This window comes from Heterodontus francisci, chromosome 12, assembly GCF_036365525.1.
Source record: "Heterodontus francisci isolate sHetFra1 chromosome 12, sHetFra1.hap1, whole genome shotgun sequence".
NCBI classification, from domain to species: Eukaryota; Metazoa; Chordata; class Chondrichthyes; order Heterodontiformes; family Heterodontidae; genus Heterodontus; species Heterodontus francisci.
The window spans coordinates 36,416,831-36,444,389 of record NC_090382.1 but is presented as its reverse complement, the minus strand read 5'-3'; the positions used below and the strand labels follow the sequence as shown (position 1 = coordinate 36,444,389).

General features: G+C 42.9%; 1 protein-coding gene across 1 annotated transcript in view; it reads right to left on the bottom strand.

Moving 5' to 3' along the window:
• Positions 1 to 27,559, bottom strand: part of LOC137375821 (AT-rich interactive domain-containing protein 5B-like) — a 128,160-nt gene that overhangs the window by 41,033 nt on the left and 59,568 nt on the right. The window contains 2 exon segments of the mRNA XM_068043322.1: positions 3,912 to 4,080; positions 11,673 to 11,788. Coding sequence (XP_067899423.1) covers positions 3,912 to 4,080; positions 11,673 to 11,788 — 285 coding nt within the window.

The following is a 27,559-nucleotide window of genomic DNA, read 5'->3' as shown; positions in this document are numbered from 1 at the left end:
ACCCCAAATATTTCTCAACTCTAACCAAATAAATTCGGTCCTTGACCCCTTCAGAAGATCCTCTCTCTGTATTATCCTTAATAAATACTGCCGCCCCTCCTTCTTTATTTTCTTTCCTGATCACTTTGTATCCAGGATATTTAATGCCCAGTCCTGCCAGGAGAAATCTTTTCACTGAACACTCGTTTGGTCACCCTGTAGCTTAAATTTACAAAACACCAAACAGATAGATGGAGGTAATATCATCCTATGGGTACATACTCAGACTGTGCCATTCCAGACCAATAACAATAACATAATCCCATATTACTCCCAAATTTTATGTATTAGTAGTGTGACCATTGAAATGGGAAAGCTAAGAATGAAAAGTTTGGTGATTTGCAATTGTGTATTGCACACGGATTTATCCAAATCCCTAGAAGAAAAATAAAGTTGGACAATTTCAGAAATTCTGAGGCATTCATCAATGACACTGACCCATGACATCCAAATGTTAGGCTACTTTCAGAGAAAAAAGACCACTGGAAAGAATTCTACAAAGATTCAGTTCCCCCGACATTTATGAGTAAATGGAGAATTTTACAAACCACTCTCAGTGTCAGTGGAACAAATAAGACACGTCTCATTTCAATGGATTTACTGATGCACCTTTCAGATGCTGCTTATGAATTTGGTCAGTTAAGGAGAAAATGCTGATTCCAAGTACTGTGGATCATTTGGTTTTGTGTGAGGGTTACTGGCAACAGAGATTCTTTCCTACGCCACTCGTCCTTTTTCACTTTACAGCAATGTTCTTTGTTTTCCATGGGTTTCAGATGCATTTCAGAGGCTAATGAACTAGATACTAAGGAGATTGCAAAACTTTTTATTTCCCAACGGTTGAAGGAACTGCACAGTACAGTTTTACTGGGAGTCCAAGGTAACATAAACTGCATGGTACTATCCCCTAACTTGGCTTAGTGAAGCTGTTCAGTAGGTCTTCAAAGATTATGCAGTATAAGTTTGTTACTGATGAACCAGATTACTGGTGTTAGTTCACCCTTTTTAGACAATATCGTTATCAACAGTGTATTTTGAAAAGCAGGACCATTTACGTTCAGTATTCCAAAGGTTACAATAAGGTTTAACTATTAATCTAAACAAACACACATAAGGTCAAAGGTAATAGGCTTGGCAATAGGTTGATGAATCCTGTGCACACAGGAAACAAGCAAATTGTGTGTCCTATCTCCAGGAATCAGCTGCAATCTTTGAGTTCTTGCAGGCTCCTGTAGTGTGTTCACTACCCACTTTGCAATGCCTACCAATACACTCGAGAGATACTCATGCAAAAGTCCATATATTATCCAGGCAGATAAGGCAGATCCAATGTTCAATGCCTGGCCTAACACTGAGCAAGTTGATCTCAGTCATGGTAGTAGGGGAGTTGCACTTTGAGAGTAATTTTCACTTGGGCGCAGGCAGAAATTTAACAGTAGCAGATTACCCGTTCATTATACACTCCGTCTGATCTTTTCACTGAACTCAGTGGACAGCCACAACAGTTTTCTGGATGCATCCAAAGTGAAAATTACCCATTTTGTCTCAGTGCCCATAGGTAAAGGTATCAGCTAGGCTTCCAACACCTGATCACTATCCATAACCCAGAACTAGGAAGGTTTTAAAAGAAGCACAAGAGATGTATATTAAAACCAGACAGCTTAGTTAGCAGAACATCACTCGTCTTGTGATCAAAGAATAAGGCTCATTAAGCTCCTCCTGTGAATCATTTAGGCTCAGTGTGTTGGGACAGCTCTGCTCATATTGGAAACGGCAGTAGTTGGTTGTCAGGGTGCCGTAATCAGCTTAATTGGCAGCTCTACTGGTCAGCTCCTGGTTCTCGGAGGGGCGAGAGGGTCAAGCCTTCATCTTCCTGTCCATAGCGGGAACAACAGAACCAGGTAACACATGTTCTGTGTTAGCTGATATGTTCTGCTTAAGTAAAACATGATCTTGAGGATGTATTGCTTAGTCAACCAATATAGGTATCATTTGTGGTTTATTTTCTTTAACAAGAACAGACTGAAGTTAACGTAAGGTGAGATTTCTTATAACTGATTTGCAGTACGTTCATTTATGACTCTAAAATAAAGCAACTTAAAACAATTTGTATCTGGTGGTGTCTCATTAATGTGTTAATTAATCTGGCTCTAGGAAGACTGGAAGACAAGCTTATGGTTGGTATATCGTAACAAGATGGTTACAGCCTGGGTCACATTATGGTATAATTATATATCAGGCAGTACTGGTGAAATTTTAAGAGATGTGAGTGCCAGTTACTGGAACTCAATGATGCAGGACCCAATATCTAGAGCAGACCTAAGATTTGTACAAGGATATATAATTCCTCAATGGGCATTCCTGTGGTACATAAAATAATTACCTCTCCTAAAACCTGTCAGGAACTACTCTAGCCAAAGTTTGAATCAAAGTTGGAAGGGTGAGGGAGCAGATGTATCATGGCAATCCTGTAACATGCAGATCCTATAGGTGCTGGTTTCACACATTAAAATCTCATCAGGAAAACTCATTATAACAAGCCGGGAATCTGACACTTCCTTAGTTTTTTTTTGCAGCACTGGTCCACTTCCCCTTTTTATTATTTAACCCACTGCTGTAGTGTCCCCCGCTGCAGTTCGATCAGGTGTCGATTATTATCAGGCAATGCTTCATGATGGAACTGCTCTCTGAATAAATGAACTGGGGAATATGGTGGTTGCTACACCCTTTAGTATGTAAATGATCATTAAATCCAAAATAGGGTAGAAGTGGACAGTCTCTCAAGAGAGTACTCCACCTAAACTGGGGAAAACCGTCTGGTGACTCAGTTTGGAAAAAGCCCATGGTATCCAGTTCCTATATTTAATGGTAAACGTACTTGTACCATGAAAAGAATCAAATACAAGGCCATTCTTTTTCAAGAGAATCATCTTTTCAGCCACTTCTGGCTGAATGCCTGTACCTTTTAATGGTGCAAATCAATCATTAGTAGTGCAATTATTTTGTTATGATGCTGTGATTCGCACTATGGAGTGTAACTTTCCCTTTCAGTCTCGTCATTCATCTGCATTTTACTGTTAATCAGTAGCATGTTTTAAAGTGCCAGTCTCTGGCTCTCTCAGCCTCCCCAAGAGTGAAAGAAGTTTCAACTTGGCTACTGTAACACACAGATCTACTCCCTTCACCACTGTTTAGAATCAGTGAAGTGCCATTGACTGCAACACGTACTGGCTGCACAAGCAGTTGTTATAGTATAGAGACTTAGGCTTATGGGTTTTGCTGTTCTCTGAGCCTTGGCATTCACTCATGACTCTTCATTTTAAATATTACCACAGCGTACAGCTGAGTGAGTGCTAACTTAGTTGTTGCAATGATTGCCTGGAAAATTACTTCACTCTTGGGTGAAAAGCAGAACACCCACACTTTAAAACATGCTGCAAATTAAAATTTGAAGTGCCAGTGAGGAGGAAAACTGACTTGTGGTGCCCAAAAAAGTATCACCTGTACCTGTCCAAAAATTAAGGTTCTGCAACTGCCCTCTGCATCGAATCAATTGCTCTATACACAAGAGGCTAGGTATTTCTCCAGCCAGAAGGCAATAAAATTCAACAGCAGGATTAGTCCCAAGCCTCAACTAATGATCAAATTAGCTTAGTTATGTGCTATGGACCAGAATAGCTGGGCACCTCTTGAGTCAAGGGTGCCGTATTGCTGTGTAAGAGCAAGATGGTGGCATGGTAGAGAAAATTGAGTAGTGGAATGCTACACTTAAACACACAAAAAATTTGTCATTCATGAAGCTGGGTCCTAGTCAACTCATTTCTTAACACATCTGCCAAACTACCAAAACTTGAATTTGTAGCCTTTCCTACTTTTTTTGAAGCCCAGGTGAGGTATTCTGGCGATGGGAGTGTTGCGATCACACATGAAATTATGCAAAGCCTTCAGGAAGCGTTGCTCTGCAGAAAAAAGTTCATTTGGATCTGCTGGTTGATTTGCTTGTGCACTTCCAGCTGCCATAGTTTCTGATTCAACTTTGCTCTGGAAGGGAAAAAAAGTTTCATTAAAATTCAAAAATAAAAAAGACAGAACCATCCTATGACAAGAATGCCATTGTAACAGATGAGGGTGTTGCAGTCTGGAATATGACACTACCTGACAGAGGGGCTAGCCTAACAGGGCAGCTCGCTTAGGAAAAAGGACATTGCGGTGTAGAGAGGATTGATAATCTACATTCTGGCAGGGAGAGGTCTATGTAAACCTACCACAGCAGTCAATAGTCTTATTACTGGCATCTGTTGACGTTTTTTAGTCTATCCAGCTGGCCTCCTGTTAAGAGGAGAACCAAGAGGAGACAAAGATTTGGCACAGGCTCAGAAAAGGTTTGAAAATTTATGACAAATTATATGCAATAGTTTTATGGAAATAACCTTTCAGGAGGCAAAATCCAAAACACTCATGGTGTAACTAGAACCAACCGCAATCTTTAAAAGTCAGTCAATCAATATGCAGGATCTGAAGGAATATGCAAAGCAAGATCTTAACTGCTTGTAGATCTACTGCACAGTCAGTTACATGTTAACACATGGAACTAGAGCCAACTATTGGGGTGGCTCAGTATTATTTTATGCTGTTCTATATGATGTCCTCCATGCAAATCTCAACTTCAAATAAATAGCCGCATGGAGATACTTGCAACATGTTTAAAGATTGTTCAGTTAACCATTTCTTTCCCAACTCAAACTGAATAAAATGGGAAAAAGTCACTGGCGCATAATGAGAATGCAAACCTGTAAAAAGTGGCATCATAGGCAATACAAGGTACATGAATAGTGGAGTGGGAGGATGGTCTGATCTTAGTTGGCAGGGTTCGGGGGTGGGAAGGTTGCTGAGACTCTCCACAGCACAAGAGGGAAAGAAATGAAGGCAAGTCAGACTAAATCGGATTTATACATTTACAAGCAGCTGGTTTCCAAACCTGTCCAACAAAGGTCTTGGAACAAAGACTGTTCTGTTCCACAGACATTAAATTATTTATTTTCCTAAAGGCCGTATCAGGAACATTTACCTCAGCAATGTGGAACAACAGGAAATGTAAACTGTATAATTCAATTTTTTTTAAATTTACCCATCCATTATTCCCTCAAGGGTCAATTATGTGACTTTAGCTGCTTACATCAGGCAGCATTTAATATAGCCAAGGCCAGTCCTGCTCCAATGTCCACATTTTCAGCAATGGTTGCAAGACTATTGCCCCTCAGTAACACAAAAAAAATTTTGACAGCCACTATCTAGTTGTACCTCACTTTCTTTCTCAGATCTCTGATTCACTCCCTACTTCATCTTGCCTCAAGTCTCCAGCTAGCTTATGTTCACTCCTTATTTTCTTATATTTCATTGATGGGATGTGGGCAGTACTGGCAAGGCCAGTATTTATCGTCAATCCTTAATTGTCCCTCGAAGAGGTGGTGGTGAGCTGCCTTCTTGAATTGCTGCAGTCCGTGTGGTGTAGGTATACCCACAGTGCTGTTAGGAAGAGAGTTCCAGGGTTTTGGCCCAGCAACAGTGAAGGAACGGCAATATATTTCCAAGTCATGAAGGCGTGTGAATTAAAGGGGAACTCGCAGGTGGTGGTTTTCCCATCTGCCTGCTACCCCTGTTCTTCTAGGCCATAGAGGTCACAGGTTCGGAAAGTGCTGTCGAAGGAGCCTTGGCGAGTTGCTGCAGTGCATCTTGTATATGGTACACACCACTGCCATAGTGTGCCAGTGGTGGAGGGAGTGAATGTTTAAGGTTGTGGATGGGATGCCAATCAAGCAAGCAGCTTTGTTCTGGATAGCGTCGAGTTTTGAGTACTGTTGGAGCTGCATTCATCCAAGTAAGTGGAGAGTATTCCTTCACACTCCTGACTTTTCTTCTTCTTAGGCAGTCCCTCAAGAACGAGAATGGCTTTCTTCCACTCCAGGATTGTTGGTCCTTAGGTGACAGAATAGTCCAATTCTGGATCCGCACACTCTGCCACAGGTGAGGTAGGTGGTGTTTGGTGAGGCGAGTGAATGGGATGCTCGAATTTCCGAACATTCCTTCCACTGTTTGCACTGGGTCGCTTCCTGGGCATGTCGACGTTATTCGAACTGGCTGGCACCTTTGTGGATGCTTCTTCTCCATTTTGGGCGGTCTCGGGCAAGAGATTCCCACGAATCAGTGGAGATGTCACATTTTTTCAGGGAGGCTTTAAGGACATCCTTGTAGCATTTCTTCTGCCCTCTTGGTAGCCTCTTGCCGTGGCAGAGCTCGGAGTAGCAAGCTTGTTTTGGGAGTCTCGTGTCAGGCATGCTGACTAGCCATGACCAGTGCCTTGATACTGGGCATGTTGGCCTGAGAGAGGACACTGATATTAATGCCCCTGTCCTACCACTGAATTTTCAGGATCTTGCAGAGGCACTGCTGGTGATATCTATCCAGGGCTTTGAGATGTCTGCTGTATAGTGTCCATGTTTCCGACGCACACAGGAGTGCAGGTAACACTGCGGCCATGTAGACCATGAGCTTGGTGCCAGGCTTGAGGTCTTTGTCGTCAAATAGTCTTTTCCTCAGACGACCGAAGGCTGTGCTGGCACACTGGAGGCAATGTTGAGTTTCATCGTCAATGTCTGCCCTTGCTGAGAGGAGGCTCCCAAGGTATGAGAAATGATCCACATTGTCCAGTGGTTCACTATGGATCTTGATAGTCGGTGGGGGGAGGGGGGGGGGGGGAATGCAGTGTTGCATTGCAGGAACAGGCTGGTAGAGGACCTTTGTCCGATGGATGTTTAGCTTAAGGTCCATTCTTTAATACGCCTCCGTGAATGCATCGACAAGGGTTTGAAGCTTAGCCTCTGAGTGTGTGTTTACGCAAGCATCGTCAGCATATTGCAGCTTGACTCCTGACTTATGCCTTGTAGATGATGGACAGGCTTTGGAGAGTCAGGAGATGGGTTACTCACTGCAAAATACCCAGCCTCTGACCTGCTCTTGTAGTCACAGGTAAACAAGAGTAAGACTGATCCAATGGAGGAGGAATTTATCCTAGATTAAGTGAGACAACCTCTAATAACCTATAAAATAGGTTGTTGTAAAATACCGTACCAAGTTCTAGGTAACACTGGTAGCAGAGAATGAGCATGTGAAGATTGACCACAGGCATTCCATGCAGACTTTTCCAAGTTATGCACAGCAGTGAAAATTGCAAATGCCAGCATGATCACCACACTTTAATACTGTATGGTGTGCTTCTTGTTTGATAATCTCAATTCATTATCTTCAATTGCTCTCACCAGAACCAGGAGCTGTGGACTTCACCTTCATGTTATTAAGCCCTAAATGCCCTCTCCAGACACAATTTAATCTTGCAAAGACGACGTCTAAAAATGTAGAGCTTGGTATTTTTAGTAGATACATGAAAATGTCATACGCTCGGGACTGTGCCTGACCTAAAAGGCAGAGACAAAATGCACAGCATTTATTGCTCACTGTCCTGCGCAGCCCTGAGACAAGAACTTCAAACATCACAACCTACCCATCAAGACTACTAACTTTCACCTCTGAAATATCATCCATCTCTGCCTCTACCCCATCCCACTGCTGCTGAAATTCTCTACCACACCATTCTAAATTCAACTTTGTCAATACAACTTGCTGGCTTTCCAAGCATCACCCTACATAAATTCAACTCATCCAAACTCTTCCATCCATATCCTACCCTATCACCACTACCTCCATGGCTCCCTCCTCCCTGCTCTTCCAAAGCTGGTCTAATGGATAGCCTCCTCCCTATCACTGATGAAGAAGTCTTCAGCCACCTTGCTCTTAACCTCTAGAACTCTCTCTCTAAACGTCTAATTTGCTATTTCCTCATAATACCTACCTCTTTGACCGCATCTTTGGCCACTACATCTAGTCGTTTCCTACTCCTACTTAGATCTAACTCCCAACTTCAAAGTCCCTTAAGACGCTTTCCTACTTTAAAAGGGACTATATAGATGCAAGTTGCTGCTGAAGCATTCAATGAATTATGCAGCAAGAATGAACCTGCATCTATGTTGCACCTTTTACATTCTCAGAACATCGCAAAAACTTTACAGCACTGGTAAGCTTTCTTTTTTGAGTGAAGTCACTGTTGTTTTATAGGCAATCGTGGTGTTGGTTGAGTGATAAATCTAGTTAATTCACCAGGAGAACTCACCTGCCCTTCAAATAGTGCCATGTGATCTTAGAAATTCATTGAGCAGGCAGACTGTGCCTCAAGATTAATGTCTCATCTGAATGATGGCACCTCTGACAATGCAATACTCCCACAATACTACACTGGAACCATCAGCCTAGATTATGTGCCTAAATCCTGGAGTGGATTTTAACTCATGATCTCCTGACATAGATACGAGGGTGCTACCAGAGCCAAGGCCAACACTAGTCAAACTAGTTTCTCCTACTCCCAGAGAAGGATTCCTAACCCATTAAATTGAAGCACAAAGTCTGGTCCACCACAAAAATCAAGACATAAGCATTGAAACAAATATTCAAATTCCTGAAACAGCCTAGTTACACACAGGCATTCATTCAATCAATACAGCAAAAAGGGGACCTTAAAACCACCATTTTATAACACACCTCCAGAATGTGCCACAGGCTAATCACTAACCCATTCCATATTGTAATAGAAATCTATTTTAGCAGATGTAAGCATGACTTAGCAGTATAGTAAATAACCAACTAACAACTAACCTCCTTGGGCCTGTGGGGAAAGGATCACAGACAATAAAAGTTAGATCCCTTCGGGTCAAGGTGGTTCCAAAATGACATATCTGCCAAGAGAGGATCAGAATCCAGCTAACCTTCTGTGACAGACTTGATAATCCAATAACTCAAGCTAAGCAGGTGTACAGTATACAGTTACCTCTGGACTGTCCCAATAATCCAACCTTTCCCCCCTTCTATTTCTCATCTACATGCTGTGCTTCAGCAACATCATCCAAAAAAAACATCAGGTTCCACCTATATACTGATAGCACTCAGCTCTATCTCACCACCTCCTCTCTTGACCCATCCATGGTCTCGGATTTGTCACACTGCTTATCCAACATCCAAGATGAGCAGAAATATCCTGCAGCTAAATATTGGGAAGACGGATGTCATTGTTTTAGGTCCCCGCCACAAACGCAGTTCCCCAAGTCTGAGGTTAAGCCAGACCGCTTGCAACCTAGGGTTCGACCCCTAGATGAGCTTCCAACCACATATCTGGTCCATCACCAAGACCACCTACTTCCACTTCCAAAAGATTGCCCGACACCAACTCTGCCTCAGCCCATCTACCGTTGAAACATTCATCCATGCCTTTATTACATCCAGACTTGACTATTCCAATGCTCTCCAGGCTGGCCTCCAATCCTCCACCCTACATAAACTTGACCTCATCCAAAACTGTTGCTCGTATCTGAATTCCCAACAAGTATTATTCCCCTATCACCCCTTCCTATTTCTACAACCTTTTCCAGTCCCATTAGCCTTCAAGATCTCTGCGCTCCTCCAATTCTGGCATCCTGCGCATCCCCAATTTTAATCACTCCACTACTGGCCACTGTGCTTTCAGCTGCCTGGGCCTAAGCTCTGGAATTCTCTCCCTAAACCTCTCTGCCTCTCTCTCTCCTCCTTTAAGATGCTCCTTCAAACCTACTTCTTTGATCAAGCTTTTGGACTATATGTCTGTCCTGATATCTCCTTCTGTGGCTCAGTGTCAATTTGTTTTTTTATTGACAACACTTTTGCTAAGTAGCTTGGGAAGTTTTGCTATGTTAAAGGTGCTACATAAATGCAAGTTGTTGTTGTTGATAAAAAAGATGCAACATGCCTCCAGAAGAGAAGTAGACCAGTTTCTAGGAACAGGGATTCTTCCCACTTTACTTCAGACAACCTTGCAAGATACTTGCCTAATAGTTGGGATAGTCCTTTCTGGACAAGCAGCTGGAAACTTGGCAGTGCTGGTAGGCTTCTTGGTTTTTTGTGGTTAAACTCTGCCAACACCACCTATGCACACTGGAGGCGCTTTAAATTTTGAACTATTGCCAATCTCCAATATTGATAAACTTAAGTAACATACCAACAGTTTCAGGCAGCAGAAGAGCTTTGGCCAATCTGGCCCACCTATTCATAGTACACGCTCAGTACATTTCTTGAAAAGGTGTGTCCCTGCGAGGGACAAGCCCCATAGAGAAATTTCACTAGTCAATTTTTCTGCAGCGTGCTTAGGAGACTTAAATGTATCAGCAGTGGCTCAGAGGTAGCATTCACACTGCAAGTGTACAGTTTTGGTCTCCTGACCTAAGGAAGGATATACTTGCGATAGAGGGAGTGCAACAAAGGTTCACCAGACTGATCCCTGGGATGGTAGGATTGTCCTATGGAGGAGAGATTGAGGAGACTGGGCATGTATTCTCTAGAGTTTAGAAAATTGAGAGGTGATCTCATTGACGCATACAAAATTCTTACAGGGTAGATGCAGGAAGGATGTTTCCCCTGGCTGGGGGTGGGGGGGGGGGGGGGGGGGGAGGACTAGAACCAAGGGACACAGTCTCAGAAAGAGATTGGCCTTTTAGAACTGAGATGAGGAAGAATTTCTTCACTCAGAGGGAGTGAATCTTTGGAATTCTCTAACCCAGAGGGCTGTGGAGGCTCAGTCATTGAGTATGTTCAAGACAGAGATCGAAAGATTTCTACATATTAAAAATATCAAGGGATATGGGGATAGTGCGGGAAAATGGCATTGAGGAAGAAGATCAGCCATGATCTAGTTGAACAGCAGAGCAGGCTCGAGGGGCCGAATGGCCTACTCCTGCTCCGATTTCCTATGTTCCGATTCCTATGAGTCAGAAGGTTCAAATCCCACATAAGACACTTGAGCACAAAATCTGAACGGCACACCAGTGCAGTGCTGACGGAGTTCTGCAGTGTCAGAGATACAGTCTTTCAAATGAGATGTTAAACCAACGCCAGTCCCAGCCCTTTCAGGTGGATGTAAAAGATCCCATGACAATGTTTTGAAGAACAGCATTTGTGTTCTTCCTGGTGTCCTGGACAATAATTAGCGCTCAATCAACATTAATAAAACAGATTATCTAGCCATTATCTCAATGCTGTTTATGGGACCTGGCGGCCGCATTTCCTACATTCTAACAGTGACTGCACTCCAATTACTGTAAAGCGTTTGGGATGTCCTGAAATTTAAAAGGCACTGTATAAATTAAAATATTTCTTTATGTGACTGGTTTCTGTGCCTATCAAGACACCCAGCTCTTGGCCCAGCTATCACCATTATGTGGCCTTATTAAATACGGCAGATCCAATGTCAAAAATAATAGATGTGAAATCAGACAGCACCAAAAAAAGTGTTCAACATGATGACGACTCAGGTTCTGAGTGAACAATTTCATCACAAAAAAATAGTGAAGCTTCTATTACCAGAGACCGCCAGCTTGTGGGGTGGAGGTCTTATCTAGTAAACGAGACAAAATACCACTAATCAAACCCTGGGGGTAGGGGGTTGGGCAAATCCTCCAAAGCAGGGCCCTCACCACTGCAAATGACCACACATTACAAACCTTTTCTTCCTTGACATCCGACTGGCTGGGCCGCCAGTTCTCCCGCGATGGGCTCTCGTCAATCTTTGTGCCTGATGGTTTCTTCTTTTTGCGAGATCGTCCTTTGAAATGGGCTGCTACAAGAAAGAATAAAACAAGGAGAGATATCAGTGTCAAGTAGCTGCTGTATCTGCAGATTGTGGCCTGAGGCATAATACTGACTTTTGATTGTTTTTTTTGTTTCCTTAAATATATAGTTGGGCTTGGCTCCAGCGAAAATATATTCAATAAGAGCTGAAATTTGCATACTGTTCCCTTGGTGCTTATTTATTTTCTCTCCCCACTGTAGTTTTCCTTTGGTACAAAGGGTAATTTCACAAAATGAATGCATAAACTGTGATTTTATGAGTATGGCAATCACCCTCAGGCAATTTACCAGATATTCCTGGAATACAGAATCATAAGCAGCAAATAATGTGAACAGTGCCAACGAACTGCACTATCTCCTTGCACATTGTCAGTCAAGATTCAGCCCACATGCTAATATTAAGTTTTAAACATTCGCTCATAGAAATTTCAACTATGGCCCACCTCAACACCAGCCCACCAACAAAAATAAAGGCCATGGAAGTTCTGTCAGAAGGACTGGTAACCAAAGCCTTTTTTTGTTTCTGCTTAATTTGAGTTGGGATTACTTACTGTTGTTACAACACTGAAATGTAAAATTAAGTACATGCAATCGCTGGTCCTTATCTACACTCCCGGCAATATCAGCCTGTCGACACATGCACTCTGCCCATGACCAACCCCCCTACTGGCTTTGTTCCACAAGGCTGAATGACTGACTGCACGCAATACATTTATAAGTGTCAGCTTGTGCAGCAAAAGTTTTTCAATTCAAATGGCAAATCCACCAGGACAATCTCAAACCCCCACTCACACACAACTATTTCACTTTGTTTAAATGTGCCAAAATGTAAGAGGAGAAAAAAGCAAACAAATCAAATGATAAACATCAGCATCAGTATCATACCACTGTAATAAAACCAAACATCCAATAACATTCCACTCCTGTACTTCCAAATATTGTCAGCTGTATTATTCCATATCCATGTAACTACCCAACTACTTACCATTCCAATCCTATTAAAACCAAATTTGTGTGTCATTTAGCTTCCACATGACTATAATCATAAAAGTTACACATTCCTTCCTGTGTACTTGGAATTGTAATTAGTTTTACACCACTTCCTGTCTATTTACGATAATATTGTTGTGACACTTCTGTCTGTATTTATTTTGGTAATTATAGTATTTTACATCCTTTCCTGTTTTATTTGCAATTATAATAGATTCGCAAAAACCCTTTCTGCATACTAGGAAATATATTTTAACTATTCCTTCCTGTAAACTTGCATTTCCTTTATTGTATATTTACTAAGAGTTTTATGTTGTTCCTTTTACATTTGGAATTATACAGCATTTTCCATGCTTTTATGTTTAACTACTTTTATGTATAATTGACTCTGATACTCACATTTTTATCAGCCAACTCTGATCATCCGGAGTCCACTCTATGACAGATCAACAGTACAAATTCCAGTCAATTCCCTAGAGTATTGCTCAGAATAGGGGCTGCTGCTACAGCAATAGCAATGTTGTACCAGTAAGGTTAAATATAAGCGGCTCTTGAAAAGTTCCTTGTTCCTCAATTTGCTCTTTATTGTCTCAAACACAGCCCTACTTCTGGACATGCTCACTAATATCCTCCCAAATTACATGTACACAACAGAACAGCCAATTGAAATCACCTCTGAAGCAGCGACAGATCAAATAAGCCATTTATAGAACACATTGAATCATTAGCTTCCTGCATACCTCCTAACCAATGAGAACAATTTGTTTTTTATTGGCGTCTTGTCCAAGTATGTGCAACTATTCAAACATGCATTAACCCATCCAGCAGCTTTATACTGTGCTTTACATAGTGTTGTCATTTTTCCCATCGTATGACCTTCAGAAAAAAGGTGTTTCCAGAAATGTTTAGCTGAACTGTCAAACCTCCCCCATTTACCTATTTTAAATAACTTATTGGCCCTTATGGGGATCCAGCCTGCGGTCTTGGCATTATGAGCATCATGCTCTAACCAACTTAAGATAACCATCCCCAGTCTCTCAGCGCCAATTCAAACTGGTTTTTTTCCCTGTCTAAATAAACAATTACTATATTAAAATAAGTTTAGAGTCATAAGGACACTTCAGAATGTTTAAAAAAAAACTCAGATTACAAGAGGCCAGTCCATTCTTTGGGCCCCAACCAATTATTAATTTTAAACACATTATTTGTAAATTAACCCAATAGTGAAAGGCTGGGTTTCTGTCCCCATTTCAGTTACACTGAATGACAATGCAGTGGAATGATGCAATGTCTGGGCAGGTCTGTTATAGGGGCATCTGTCATCACCCTGAAAAAGGGTCGTCGAAAAGTCCGTTTCCCCTCCACTTAGAGCCACATAGCACAATTACAGTACATGATTTGTGGCCCCCACACAGCAATATAGATAAAACAGAAATCTGAAATAACACTATAGTCTTCATCAGGTCTTTCCCTTCTCCCAAACAACAGATATTCTCCCTCTAAAGCATAAGCCTCCAAATGAAGTCCCCCTGAAACCAAGGGGGATCCCAAGGGCAGATTTCTGTCAATCTGTCACCAGACCAGACCTCTATATTTTTCTGTACTGGCTAACCTAATGGCACTTTATTTCTATTGCAATGTACTAAGAAAACAGTCTGCAATGATGCTCTTCATTTGGAAGGCTGATACTGGCTTTCAACAAGGGGTCCCCAGGTATGTGTTAACACCTATATGTTCCTCACGCAGAAAGGTTTTACGGCTACACAGTGCTTCTGTCCTCAGCACGAGTGGACTGAACGATTAACCTCATTTCAGTGAATTCATACACAACTTTCAGGCCAGCAAATGGAAAGTGCCAAACCCTTTAATATTCACCCATTGTTTGCATTCATGTTATATGATACAACAGACCTCAGTTAAGAAGAAATTGAAAATCCAAAACCAATTCATCTAATCCTGCTCACAGCTAATGGCATCCAGCTCAAGCAGGTTCACTCAAGTTGTGGAGTTCCTGTTCCATACAGTCACTCTCCATGCAATTCATGACATTCCAAACCAGCTAAAATGTCAGAAATTGTACCAAAACACATTACAACATAATCGTTTTCCAATTACTGGATACAATTTTCAGAAAATAACTAAACAAAACTTGACTGGAGTGGCTCTCTTAATTCATCCCTTATACACAAATCGCCATTTGACCAACAAATTTGGTCATATGACACAAGCCAATATAGAATCAACAAGGTACATGGGAAACAGCCAGCAGAACAGCACAATCAGGTAGCTCTGAAGCAAGCAGGGCACAGAGGAACCAGCAGTAAAAACACTTCATAAAACTACCCACAGCTTTACTGATAGTGAAGTGGGTTATGGCATGAGCTAGTGAGCCACACAGGCAAGGTCTCAGGTCCGATTTTTTAATTATGCTGAATGACAAAATCTCTGCTGGGACAATACTTGGCTGCAGTAGATCTGGGCTAGAGAGGTAAAAACCATCCAGAGTTCCTGTTTTGATTAATAAACAGAAGGGAACTTTTCCTGCAGTATCCTGCTGCACACCGCTGCCTCGACTGGAAGGTCCTATTTCCCAAAAGTCGGGCTGTCTTTTTGGTGTCGGCATAGGGAGAACCAGAGGGGCAAATACCGGACAAATTGCAGGGAAAAGCTCAAAGTGGCATCACAGTCAGCACAGAGTGAGGAACGGAGCGGCTTAGTTACAGGTAAGTATTTAGTTCATTGGTTAGTTTTTTTTTAAAGCAGTTAGAGTTCTAATATTAGCTGAACAGTTCAATAGCCTTTATGTAAAAAAGTCTGCAATAACTGTTAGCTAACATGGCAGGGCAGCCAGGGCCTGTCGCTTGCACATCATGTGCCATGTGGGAACTCCAAAACATTTTGAGAGTCCTGGAAAAACACAAATGCAGGAAGTGCTGCAACGGCATGAACTTGAGCTCAGAGTTTCTGAGTTTGAGGGGCAGCTGGAATCACTACCGTGGACAGGGGAAGTGGAGAGTTTCACGGCAAGCATGTTTCAGGGGATGGTTACCCTGTAGCTATAGAATGTTCAGGAGTGTTCAGTGGTTGACCATCAGGCAGACTAGGAGGAACAGGCAGTAATCCCTTGGGACTGTGCAACTTACAAACTGGCATTCAATGTTAAATGCCAGTGAGGGTGATGCCACTTTGGAGGAGTGGGGTCAGAATAAAATCCACAGCACCAACTTAGCTGCATGGAGGGGAGGGGGGTGGGGGGGAGGGGCACATGGAAGTGTAGAAATGCAGTTGTTATAGGGGATTCAATAGTCAGGGGGATAGACAATAACTTCTGCAACCACAGACACAGACATTAGTCCCAAATGCCGTCTTGCCTCCCTGGTGCCAGGGTAAAGGATATCATTGAATGGGTGCAGGGCATTGTGTGAGGGGAAGGTAAACAGTCAAAAGTCATGGTCCATGTTGGAACCAATAACAAATGTAGCAAAGGCTTTGAGATTTGACAGGCAGAGTTTCAGGAACAATAATAACATATTTATATCGCGTCTAACATAATAAAGCATCCCAAGGTGCTCAACAGAAGCATTATAAAACAAAGTATGATGTAAGGAGAGATTAGGTCAGATGACCAAAAGCTTGCTCAAAGAAGTAGGTTTTAAAGGAGTGTCTTACAGGAGGCAAGTGAGGTGGAGAGGTGTAGGGACAGTACTCCAGACCTTGGGGCCAAGACCATTGAAGGCGTGGCCACCAATGGTGGAGCGATTAAAATCAGGGATGCGCAAAAGGCCAGAATTAGAGGAGCACGGACACCTTGGAAAGTTGTGGGGCTGGTGGAGATTACAGAGATCGGGAGAGGCAAGGCCATGCAGGGATTTGAAAACAAGGGTAAGAATTTTAAAATCAAGGCATTGCTTGACTGACATCCAATGTAGGTCAGCGAGCACAGGGGTGATAGGGAAACAGGACTTGGTGTGAGTTAACACGTGGGCTAAGAAAAAGATTGAAGAACAGTGGTCAAGCAGAGCGACCGTAAACAGAGTGCATCGTCAACAGAGTGTAAAAATTTGGTGGGAGAGAAGGAGGTGCTGCTTTTTGCCTCCAATGCTTGTAGTGGTTCGTGCAAGCTTCAGGCAATAAGTATTTAAAATTTTTGGCCAGTGTTTTAGTGCAAGTTAATAGAAAAAGAAAAAAAAAAACTTACAAACTAAAAAGTAGACAAATAAAAAAAATGATCCAGACTGAAATATGGCAGAGCAGGTTGTGTGTCTAGACTGCAGTACGTGGGAGTTTGTGGACATCGAGAATGTCCCGAGTGAACATATCTGCAGTAGAGTCTTTGAGCTACAGTACAAGTTGGAGCCAGTCCAACACACTGAGGGGGCGCAGACGGAGAAGTATCTGTACAGTATGCTCCAGACCCTGGTCACACCTCAGAGAGATGCAGGACAGAACGGGATAGGTGTGACTGGTATTGTCCAGAGTACAGGGAACCCAGGTGAGATAGAGAACGAGGATCTGCAGGAACTGGTCCTATCCAACAGATACAACGTACTTGCTACCTGTGAGGATAAGGATAAGGACTGTTGGAAGGACAGCCAGAATGCTGACCATGGAACTTGGAGCAGGAGGCTGTCCAAAGCGGGGGATGGGGAGGGGGGATGGGGAGGGGGCGGGGAAGCATAATGTGGTAGTTGTAGGGGATTCAATAATAGGGAGGACAGATAGCAACGTTTGTAAGCAGGATAAAGAGTCCCACAAAGTATTTTACCTATCTTGTTGCAGGGTAAGGGACATTTTGAACCAGCTTCCAAGGGTATTGGAGAGGGAGGAGGAGATTCCAGCCACTGTGATCAATGTTGGGATCAACAACATAGGTAAGAGCTGGCAAAGAGTAACAGGAACTAGGAGCTAAAGTAAAGCACAGGACCTCAAGGGTTATAATTTCTGGATTGTTAACCAAGTCACATGCAAATTGGCATAGGGATAAGCAGAGATTAAGAAAGTGAACACAAGGTGTATAAAACAGGGATTCCATTTCATGGTATACTGGCACCAGTACTGGGACAGGAAGGAACTGTACTAACGGGACAGGTTCCAAATGAACCAGACTGGAACAAGGGTCCTACTGGAAAGGATAAATAAGGTGGTCACAAGGACTTTAAACTTATGGAAAAGGTGAAAAAGACTGTATAAATAATAGTTCAAAAACAAACGAAAGGGAAGAGAATAGAGCAACAGTCAGAAATTGTGCAATGGCCTGACACAGTCATACTCGCAGGATCATACTTTTCAATCAATGTCTCAGACTGCTCCATCACCATCCCTGGGTATGTCCTGTCCCACTGGCAGGACAGACTTACCAGAGGTGGCCACACATTGGTATGCAGTTCAGAAGGGACTGGCACTGGGCATGCTCAATATTGACTCAGGATCCATGGGGTGGAATTTTATTTTCTCAACTGTGGCGGGTTTAGAGGTGGGAAGAGCATAAAATTGGGTGGGAACCTACCACCATACCGCCTCCGCCAAAATTTAGTCCGGGGTGGGAATGCCTGTTAACAGCATTCCCAGCCTGCCAACAATTGAGGCCCTTAACTGGGTAATTAACTCCTAATTAAGGGCCTCTTCCCACTGTAGCCACAATTACCCATGCAGTGGGTGGCCCTGTCGCCACACAGGAAGCACAGCATGAATAACCGTGTGGGCTGGCTTCCCGGTTGTAGGGGGTGAGGGTCATGGTGATCCCTCATTCAAAGGCGCTTAGTGCCTGGATTAGGGACCCAGCATCAGGAAAGTGGGGGGGGGGGGGCACGCAGCTGACAGCCACACAACTGCCCTTATTGCCGACACCCCTTCCCCACGACCCCCACCCCGAGAAACCCCTCCAGTCCTGATATGCCTCAAGCCTGGTTCCAGCGCCGCTCCTTGGTGTCTGGTCGCTGCAGCTACAGCAGCAGCCACTGCCTCCACGGTGGCACTGCAGCTGCCAGCCTCTGATTGGCAGCTCTGCAAGGCTGGGACTTCCAGCCACGCGGTTCTAAATCTTACAAAGGCCCGCCGCTGTCAACTTGTGCCTGATTGGCGACGCGGGGATCTCAGTGTCGGTTTCCCCTACCACCAGCTTACAATTCCACCCATGAAGTCTCATAGCAAAAGGTTGAACATTGATGTATCAGTACTCCTCCATGTTGAACACCACTTAGAAGAAACACTGAGGGTAGCAAGGGAACAGAATGTACTCTTGGTGGGGTCTTCAATGTCCATCACCAAGAGTGGCTTGGTAACACCAGTACTGACTGAACAGATGAAATCCTGAAGCACATATCTGCCAGACTGGACCTGCAGCAGGTGGTAAGGGAAACACGAGGGAAAAAAATATTTGACCTTGTCCTCACCCATCTCAGAATCATAGCACCACAGAATGGTTACAGCACAGAAGGCAGCCATTCGGCCCATCGAGTCCATGCTGTTACAAGAGGTTTTATTTTTGTACTCAGAACTTAGAATTCTGTGCGTTTTAAAAACTGAGAAAAGGATTTTTGCTCAGTGGAAGACACCTGCAAATATTTGGAACTCATGTAATGTTTTGAAAGGAAGTTCATAACAAAAGTTGAACTTTATGGGTGCTTTGAAAGGAAGTTGAACCTGTACAAGGACAGGAAAAGCAGCAATTTCAAAGAAACTACAAGGGTTTGGCCTTCCGCAAAGTATGACAAGAGAGACTGTGTCCACGTGACCATGTTCAGGAAGGCTTTTTTCCCACGTTGGACCCTTTAAAAAGCCAGTGAGTTGGACAAAGGGCAAGAATTTGAAATCTTTGCACTGACCTGCCTGGAGCAAGAGAGGAAGACCCAGGGAAAAAGACCTCTCTCTGGATAGGAATCCTACATCTCTTGAGAAGAATTCCTACATCCAGTGAGATTCCTGTTGCCTCCTGTGTTTTAGGAGATCCTGAAATCTGAAGAATTCTTCTACTGCTAGACTGCCACTTCAAAACCCAAGCAGACCTGTTGCTACACCCTGATGGAAGACCTATGTGACGCCTGCTGCAGTTAAATTGCCGTGAATGCCTACCCATCACAGACTGTTCATCAACCTTGCCTGGAGAGACTTTGAGTGACTTCCGACCCTTCGGCTCTGGGACACCTCACCCAATCGAAAACAGCCTACCAGAATGTGATAAGCTAAATTATTTTTAGTATTCCTTCTATTCGTAAGAAACAGTTGTAAACCAAAAATCCTTTTTCCCCAGTTATACGTTTTTTAAAAAAAAACGTATGTGTGTGCATGAGAGTTAAGGAATTAAGGAGTTTCTCATTAATATATATATTATATATATACATATTTATCTTGTTAGTAGTTAAGACCTATTATTTCATTTCTAATAAATAGTTAATGTTGTTGTTTAAAGAAACCTGGTTTGGTGTGCTTTATTCTGGGAGACAGAGTATCAAATTTAGCTGTTCTTTGGTCGGTGAAAAATTTTCTTGATATGGTGTGACCTGTGCAGCAGTTGGACTGAATTAACAGTGCATTACTCTCGCCTTGGTCGTAACAATGCCAACTCTCTGCAAGAGCAATTCAACTAGCCCCACTCTTCCACCCTTTCCCCGTAACCTTACAAACATTTTATCTTCAGCTGCTTATCCAATTCAGTTTTGAAAGCCACAACTGAATCTGCCTCACCACCCTCTCAGGCAGTGCATTCCAGACCTTACCCACTTGCTGCGTCATAAATTTTCTCCTCATCACCTTTGATTCTTTAACCAGGCACTTTAAATCTGTGTCCTCTGATTCTTGTTATGATGGCACATTTATATTTTTTTGTTAAGTATTTCTTTTTTGAGGACTCATGTATTTTAAAATTATGGACATTGTTTTATTTGGGAAAACTGAAACAGATTCCATGGATTCTTTTTTCACTGGTGTCATTGAAGGGACACTGAGAGGTCTTGTTTGCTGGAAGTCACCTGTCTTCAGATAAATACCTCCCAGGAGGCTTTTTTGACCAGGGGAAGATGTTTACAGAGAAGTGACAGGTCAAGATTTATAGGGGTCAGGAGGCTTGACTCTTGAGATGTTGTTTTTGGTTTCACTTTGGACAGTAAATTGGTGTGTGGAGTGTTTTGAAAGGAGTTTTAGAAAACTAGCCAAAGAACACTCACCCCAGCTCAGCCTTTTCCATGTCTTTGAAAAGGCTGCCAGCTTTTCCATCTTGAGAAGTTCTTTGAAGCGAGTATAAGAAATTGAGAAATTGATGCTGCATTCCTCCTGAAAGACCAGCCGGAAATCGCTGATGTTGCATTTCTCCTGGAAAGCCTGCCAAACTGATCTTCAACATTGCCTGAAAAAAACTGCTCTAGAAAGATCCCTGTGACAGCTGTCCACGCGTATTTGGGATGCCAAACTGAAAAAAGGGACAACTGACATTATCCATATCTTTTTTTTTTCTTCAAGCATTAGCAAGTATTTGGCCAAAGTATTCTTTTTTGTCTTTTTTTTGGTAACAGATCTCTAAAAAGAAAACCTTTTTTTTTGGTTAGTTAGTTAGTGTGTGTGTGTGTGTGTGTCTGTGTGTCTGTTGTTACGACCAGGTGAGAAAGAGGTCTAGGGTTCCCTTTCAGCATTCACCTGGTCTTACTACAACACGGTTTAATTTTCAACACACCGTGTTTTTAGCTCCCCCTTGGTGTATTTTTGTTCATCACTTTCCAATTATAAGGCAAAGAAACAAGCACAAACAGGCTTTCTTAGGTTTAAAGAAGAAAGGTTGAAATTTATTAAACTTAAACTCTAATTCGGTTAATGCCTACGGATACATGATACGCCCACACTAGTATGCATACACAATACACACGTGCAGATTGGGACAGAAATAGAAGAAAAATAAAGTTGGAAAGTTTGAGGTAATCTCTGAAGAGGGTTTTTGTTACTGTGCTTCGAGGTCGCTGTAGAGTCCTTGATTGTAGGTAGATCTTGCTTTTCGTTGGAGCCCAGTATTCTTCTTAAACCTTGTTCACTGTAGGAGACAGTGGGGTTCATGTGTGTCCTCAGTGGGTTTTGGAGCTCCATGAGAAAGAGATGGGACCAGACAGGAGAGGCTGTGGCGAGCCAGCCAGGAGAAGTTTTTCAATCCAGGAGCAAACAGCTTTCTACAGACTCTCAGTTCAAACCGTATAATTCAGAAACCCATAGGTCGCCAAGCAGGTTAATCATGTGCCTAACTGGTCTGACCATGTCTTGGCTCTGTGTATAAAGGTCAGGGAATGGCCCTGTGTCCTTTCCAAGCACTGTTAATATGCAAATGTAATTTTTCCCAGCCAAAGTCTGGCAGTCCTTGTAACAGGCCTTCCCTTCTTCCCAGCAACAATTTGAAATTTAATGTCCATGTGGCGAAATTAATGTGCCTCATTCTTGACAGGTGGGGGCCTGCATGACAGTATAATATATGTGTGAGGGGCTAAGGTAAAAGGGATCTTTCATATTTCAATCTGTGTGTTAATGCTTTGCTTCGTTACTGGTTAAGTCTTGTTTTATAATAAACTGGTAATTCTGTTGTTTATTAAAGAAACCTGGTTCGTGTATTTTATTCTGGGATAAAGAGTAGTCTATGATTGACCGTATCGGTAACTGGGCAAACATTTAAAATATGTCGTGACCTGTGGAGAAGTGGAACTGGAAAAGACAGTGCACTCCTCCCACCTCGGTCTTAACATTCTCGACCCCTCCACCAAAGGAATTAGTTTCTCTCTATCTACTCTGTCTAGACCAGTCATGATTTTGAACACCTCTATCAAATCTCCTCTCAACCTTCTCAAAAGAAAACAGCGCCAGCTTCTCCAAACTATCCTCATAACTGAAGTCCCTCATCCCTGGAACCATTCTTGTAAATCTGCACCCTCTCTAAAGCCTTCATATCCTTCCCAAAGTGTAATGCTAGAGTTGGACACAAAACTCCAATTGAAGCCTAACCAGTATTTTATAAAGGTGCATCAAAACTTCCTAGCTTTTGTACTCTATGCCTCTATTTATTAAGCCAAGATCCCGTAGGCCTTTTAAACCACTATCTCAACCTGCCTTGTTACCTTCAATGATTTGTGCACATATACCACCCAGGTCTTTCTGTTCCTACACCCCGTTTAAAACTGTGTCCTTTGGATTATATTGTCACCCCTCACTCTTCCTACCAAAATGCATCACTTGACACTTCTCTGCATTAAATTTCAGCTGCCACGTGCCCAGCCATTCCACCAGTCTATGTCCTCTTGATATCACTATCCTTCTCATTGTTCACAATACTTCCAAGTTTTGTGTCATTTGCAAATGCTGAAATTGTGCCCTGTACACCCAAGTCTAGGTCATTAACATAGATCAATAAAAGCAGTGGTCCTAGTACCAACCCCTGGGGAACCCCACTGTATACCGTCCTCCAGTGCAAAAATACAACTGTTCACCACTACTCTGTTTCTAGTCACTTAGCCAGCTTCATATCCATGCTAATGTCCCTTTTATTCCATTGGCTTTGACTTTGCTGACATGTTATGTGACACTTTAGTAAACAGCTTTTGGAAGTCCATATATACCACATCAACCATATTACCCTCATCAACCCTCTCTGTTACATCATCAAAAAACTCATTCAAGTTAGTTAAACATGATTTGACTTTAACAAATCCATGCTGGCTTTGCTTAACTAATCCACATTTGTCCATGTGAATATTAATTTTGTCCTGAAATATCATTTCATATCCTGTTAGTAGGAGTCCACAGCACAGTCCTTATGGAGACTCTTCACACTGAGGACAGCCTCCATCGCATTGTCTGGCACTACCACCCAACCATATGGGATAGATTTAGAACAGATCTAGCAGATCAAAACTGGGCATCCAGGAGGTACTGTGAGCCATCAGCAACAGCAGAATTGTATTCCACCATAAACTTTAACCTCATGACCCAACATATCTCTCACCCTACCGTTTCCAGCAAGTCAGAGGATCAATCAGGAGTGTATTAGAGGATGCCAGGAGCAGCACCCTGTACATCTAAAAATAAGGTGCCAATTTGATGAAGCTTCGACACAGGACTACATGCATGCTAAATAGCAGAAACAACGTACTATGGACAGATCTAGGTGACCCTACAGCTAATAGATCAGATCAAAGTACTACCATCCTGCTACATCCTGTCATGAATGGTGCTGGACAATTAGCCAACCAACAGCAGGAGGCAGCTACACAAATGTCCTCACCCTCAATGATTAAGAAGCCCAGAACGAGTGCAAAAGACGAGGCTAAAGCCTGTGCAACCAACTTCGGCCGAGTGGATGATCCATCTGGTCTCCTCCTGAGGTCCCCAGCACCACAAATGCTAATCTTCAGCCAATTCGTTGCACTCCACATAATATCAAGGAATGCCTGATTGTACTGGATACAGCAAAGGCTATGGACCCCGACAACATCTCCGCTGTTGAGATGATGGCTTGTGCTCCAGAACTAGCCATGCCCCTAATCAAACTCTTCCAGTACAGCTACAACACTGGCAACTACCCAACAAAGTGGAAAATTGCCCAGGTATGTCCTGTCTACAAAAAGCAGGACAAATCCAATCTGGCCAATTACTATCCCTTCAGCCTACTCTCAATCAGCAAAGTGACGGAAGACATCATTGACAGTGCTATTAAGCGACACTTACTCAGCAACAACCTGCTCATTGATGTTCAGTTTCGGTTCTGCCAGGACCACTCAGCTCCAGACCTCATTACAGCCTTGGTCCAAGCAAAAGAACTGAATTACAGGGGTGTGGTGAGAGTGACTGCCCTTGATATCAAAGCAGCCTTTGACCGAGTATGGCATCAAGGAATCCAAGTAAAATTGAAGTCAATGGGAATCGGGGAAAACTCTCCATTGGCTGGAGTCATATCTAGCACAAAGAAAGATGGTTGTGATTGTTGGAAGCCAATCATCTCAGCCCCCGGGCATTGCTGGAGTTCCTCAGGGTAGTGTCCTAGGCTCAACAATCTTCAGCTGATTCACCAATGACCTTCCGTCCATCATAAGGTCTGAAGTGGGGATGTCTGCTGATGATTATAGAGAGTTCAGTTCCATTCACAACTCCACAGATAAACAAAGCTGTCCATGCCCACATGCAGCAAGATTGGACAATATTCAGGCTTAGGCTGAGAAGCAACATTCATGCCACACGAGTGCCAGGCAATGACAATCTTCAACAAGAGAGAATATAAACCATGTTCCCTTGACATTCAGTGGCATTACCATCATTGAATCAACCACCATCAACATCATGGGGTTACCATTGACCAGAAACTTAAATAATGTGGCTGCAGGTCAAAGGCTGGATATTCTGTGGCTGTAACTCACTTCCTGACTCCCCAAAGCCTGTCCAGCATCTAAAAGGCACAAGTCAGGAGTGTGATGGAATACTTTACACTTGCTCCAACAACACCCAAGAAGCTTCACAGTATCCAGGGCGAAGCAACCGCTTGATTTACAGCCCATTCACCACATTAAGCATTCACCCCCTCCATCATCAGCATGCCGTGGCTGCAGTGTGCACCATCTACAAGATGCATTGCAGCAACCCACCGAGTTTTTAACAGCACATTCAAAACCAGTGACCTCTACTGCCTAGGAGAACAAGGGCAGCAGGCGCATGGGAACATCACCACCTGCAAGTTCCCCTCCAAGTCATACACTATCCTGACTTGGTAATTCATCGCCATTCCTTCATTGTTGCCAGGTGAAAATTCTGGAACTCTCCCTAACAGCACTGTGGGTGTACCTTCACCACACAGACTGCAGCGGCTCACCATCACCTTCTTTCTCAAGGGCAACTAAACTAATACCTGGAGTGGGCAGACTGTCTTACGAGGAAAGATTGAACAGGCTAGCCTTGTATCCACTGGAGTTTAGAAGAGTAAGAGGTGACTTGATTGAAACATATAAAGATCCTGAGGGATCTTTACAGGGTGCTTGTGTTTCCCCTTGTGGGAGAGTCTAGAACGAGGGGTCACTATTTAAAAATAAGAGGTCGCCCATTTAAGGATGAGGCGAGGTCATTTTCTCTCAAAGAGTCGGAAGTCTTTAGAACTCTCTTCCTCAAAAGGCAGTGGAGGCAGAGTCTTTAAATATTTTTAAGGCAGAGGCAGATAGATTCTTGATAAGTAAGGGGGTGAAAGGTTATTGGGGGTAGGTGGGAATGTGGAGTCGAGGTTACAATCAGATCAGCCATGATCTTATTGAATGGCGGAGCAGGTTCGAGGGGCCAAGTGGCCTACTCCAGCTCCTGATTCGTATGTTCGTATGTTGGCAATTAGAGATGGGCTTGCCAGAGGTGCCCACATTCCATGAACCAATTAAAAAAAGGTGTTGATCATTTATGATTGAGATGAGAAATTTCTTCACTCAATGTTGTGAATCTTTGAAATTCCCTACCTAGGGCTGTGAATGCTCAGTTGATGAGCATATTCAACACTGAGAGTGACAAGATGTTTGAACACTAAGGGATTGAAGGGATATAGGGATAGGCTGGAAAGTGGAATTGATATCGCAGTTTAGTCACAATCTTATTGAATAGCAGAACGGGCTCAAGGAGCCATATGGCCTACTCCTGCTCATGTTTCTTAAGGAATGCTGGCAACATGAGTACGTAATTGGCTAAGGGATAAGAGACAGAGAGTAGTGGAGAGTAGTACCAAAAGTTTTTCTGACTAGAGAGAAGAATGCAGTGAGGTCCCCAGGGGTCAATATTCAGATCATTGCTTTTCTTGCTATGTTTAAATGACCTGAATTGGGTATAGCGGATACAATTTTTGAAGTCTGTGGATGATACAAAACCTGGCAGCATAGTAAATAGTAAGCAGCATAGTCGTAAACTTCAGGAAAACAGACAGACTGGTGAAATGGGCAGACACACAGCAGGTACAATTTAATGCGGATAAGTGTGAAGTGAGGCACTTTGAGAGAAACGACATGAAAAGACAATATAATCTAAATGGTACTGTTTTGAGGGGCCGCAAGAGCAGAGTCTTGGGAGTGCATATTAACAAATCTTTCAAGATGGCAGGGAAAATTGTCATGGTAGTTCAGAAAGTGTATGGGATGCTTATCTTTCTAAATAGGGGCACTGAATACAAAACAAAAATGTCATGCTAAAACTTTACAAGGTTAGGCCTCAGTTGGAGTATTGCATACAATTATGGGCAACAGACTTCAGAAAGGATGTCAAGGTCCTGAAGGGAGTACAGAGGCATCTTACCAGGATGATACCAGGGATGTGGGAGCTCAGAGATTGGAGCAACTAAGATTATTCTCCTTGGAGAAGAGAAGATTAAGGGGAGACTTAATAGAGGTGTTCAAAATAATGAAGCGTTTTTATAGAAAAGTAGAGAGAAACTATTTCCTCTGGCCAGTGGGTTGGTAGCTAGAGGTCATAGATTTAAAATAATTGGCAAAAGAACTACAGGGTAAATGAGAACATTTTTCACAAAGGGTTGTCATGATCTAGAATGCACTACCACACTAGTGGAAGCAGATTCTATAGGAGCTTTCAAAAGGCATTTGGACATTCATTTCAAGAAAAGAAATTTTCATGCTTATGGGGAAATAGTTGGGGTGTGGAACTAAATTGGTTAGCTCTTTCAAAGAGCCGGCACAGACACAACAAGCTAAATTGCCTCCTTTGTTCTGTAAGATTCTATGATTCTTTCAAAAGACTGACTGCAGTTTCAGCCTTTAGACAAAACAGACAACCCAAG